At 49.0% G+C, this 2,216-nt stretch overlaps 1 protein-coding gene across 1 annotated transcript; it reads left to right on the top strand.

Moving 5' to 3' along the window:
- Positions 1 to 248: 248 nt before the first annotated feature.
- On the top strand, positions 249 to 1,884 carry LOC111223406 (protein FAM84B-like). The gene has a single exon (XM_022747533.1). The coding sequence runs from the start codon at positions 686 to 688 to the stop codon at positions 1,508 to 1,510; it is 825 nt and encodes a 274-aa protein (XP_022603254.1). The 5' UTR covers positions 249 to 685; the 3' UTR covers positions 1,511 to 1,884.
- The last annotated feature ends 332 nt before the right edge of the window (positions 1,885 to 2,216 follow it).

Below are 2,216 nucleotides of genomic sequence, written 5' to 3'. Positions count from 1 at the left end.
GTAGGCCTATTAGTATTTTTTTCTTCATTTTAATTAAAGCCAATCTGTGTATCAAATTAAAAAAAAACAAAAACTGTTGAGCATTTCAAACAAGCATTCAAGTTTTCTTTTCCTGGTGATGAGGAGCGGACATTAAAGGTGCGGCGATGAAAATTACGCGCACTTCCGCTTTAAAAGCGGAGCTGTGAGAGTCGCTGTTGATGCCGAGCCACAGAGCTACCTTCAGTTCGGCGGGTGTCTGCTGCACTGTGCGCAGTCTGCTCGCCGTCAGCGCAGTGGACTGGTTTATCTGCGGTGAAGACAAACACGTGAAACAGTCCCGTGTTTGGATTTTAAGTCCCTTTGTTTTTCTTGTGTGACAGCTGGGGGACGGAACTTTACGCAGGGGAACGACCGGTGAGTCTGCGAGGCTACACCTGAGGATATTTGTTCAGGGTGAATTTGAAACCAGTTTGCATTCTCCTCCCAACTCCACACTTGTTGATGGGGCACTAACAGGTTTTCCCAGCAGTCATCACGGGGATATTCTTATGCGTAATTTGGATAAAACCCTGTCCGACGGCGGCAGGGCGACGGAAGTTTTAAGCTTTGAGGGTTTGTGGCAGATGGTGATGATGTTTGGCGACCGGTAACAGCTTTCGGCATCAGATCGTGTTACACAGGCTGCTACCAGGTGAGCAGCGGCATGGGGAATCAGATGGACAAGCTGTCACATTTAAGTTACGCAGAAGTTCCCACGGTGGACCCGAACGGCGTGGACACGGAGGACGGACCACGGATCGGCGTCTCTTACATATTTTCCAACGATGACGACGAGCTGGAGGAAGGCTGTGCGGTCGACGGCACGGAAAAAGACCCGAATCAGGAAGAGAAACAATACGACCAGCGCGACGAGGTGGAGTGCGCCGTCTACAACAGGGATGAATGCATTTACGAGAAGAGCGTGAAGTCTGCCAGCCTGGAGGTTTACTCCCCGGAGAATCTACTGAACAAATGTAAAGCAGGTGACCTGGTGGAGTTTGTGGCCACGGGACAGTACCCGCACTGGGCGGTGTATGTGGGGGACTTCCAGGTGGTACACCTGCACAGAGCCGAGGTGAAAAACAGCTTTCTGACAGACGCGAGTCAAGGGAGGAGGTGCCGGATTGTGAACGACTTGTACAAGTTTAAAGCTCTCGGTGCGGACATGGTGGTGCAGAACGCGATGGAGCAGGTGGGCTTAAAGGACCGAGAGCTGAGCTGGAGGAACTCCGAGTGCTTCGCAGCCTGGTGCAGGTTCGGCAAGAGGGAGTTCAAAATGGGTGGGGAGATACGGATAGGCAAACAGCCGTACAGGCTGAAAATATTCATGTCGGACAAACATTCACATGTGCTGGAGTTTCAGAGCCTGGAGGACATGGTCATGGAGAAGAGGAGGAACGATCACCTGGGCAGGACAGCCGTGTTGCAGGAGCTGGCCACTCATTTCAACAGCGTGGAGGAGACAAAAAGTGAGCCGGGCGCTGACTGATGCCTTCCTCATGCTCTTCAGAGATAATTTGCTTTGCAAGTAGAGTAGCCTCTACCAAACACAAACTGGTACAACCTGCTTAAACCTATAGCAAGCCTGCACTCCTTCGTTTTGGTTTTAATTGGATCACACGCCATGATTTCTACTTGAATTTTGTCATTTTAATTGCGCATTTTGGTCCGTGTTTCCATGAGTTTATAGCAACGTTATTGCCTTAAAGCCACAATTCTCAACATCCTCTGACTCTATATGGCCTTAGCAATTATGAATTCAATTATCTGAAAGAAATTGAATCGACTGAATTAATCGATGGGCTTGTTTGTGGCTCCTGCAGCCCCTCCACACACCCACACACACACACACACACACACACACACACACACACACACACACACACACACACACACACACACACACACACACACACACCCACACACACACACACACACATGCATACATACAGAATGTATAGTTTTATAAGAGCTTTACACATCTGTCTTCAAATGTCATGATTCTGTAAGTAGAGTGAACGTGTCTTTATTCATAGTGTGTCCTGTCACTTGATCCTTGTGTGGTTTAACTTCACCTCTCAGCTCACCCAGACAGTAAAGTGTCAGAGCTGAACACAAGAGGGATTCTCTCTGCCTTTTCGAGGGTCATTCTCGCACCAGCACATCTGAAGAAAATGTTGTGGAGTTGGCCTGTG

The sequence above is a fragment of the Seriola dumerili genome, unplaced genomic scaffold (assembly GCF_002260705.1).
Source record: "Seriola dumerili isolate Sdu_G_001 unplaced genomic scaffold, Sdu_1.0 BDQW01000110.1, whole genome shotgun sequence".
NCBI lineage: Eukaryota > Metazoa > Chordata > Actinopteri > Carangiformes > Carangidae > Seriola > Seriola dumerili.
This window is presented reverse-complemented; position numbering and strand designations above follow the sequence as displayed.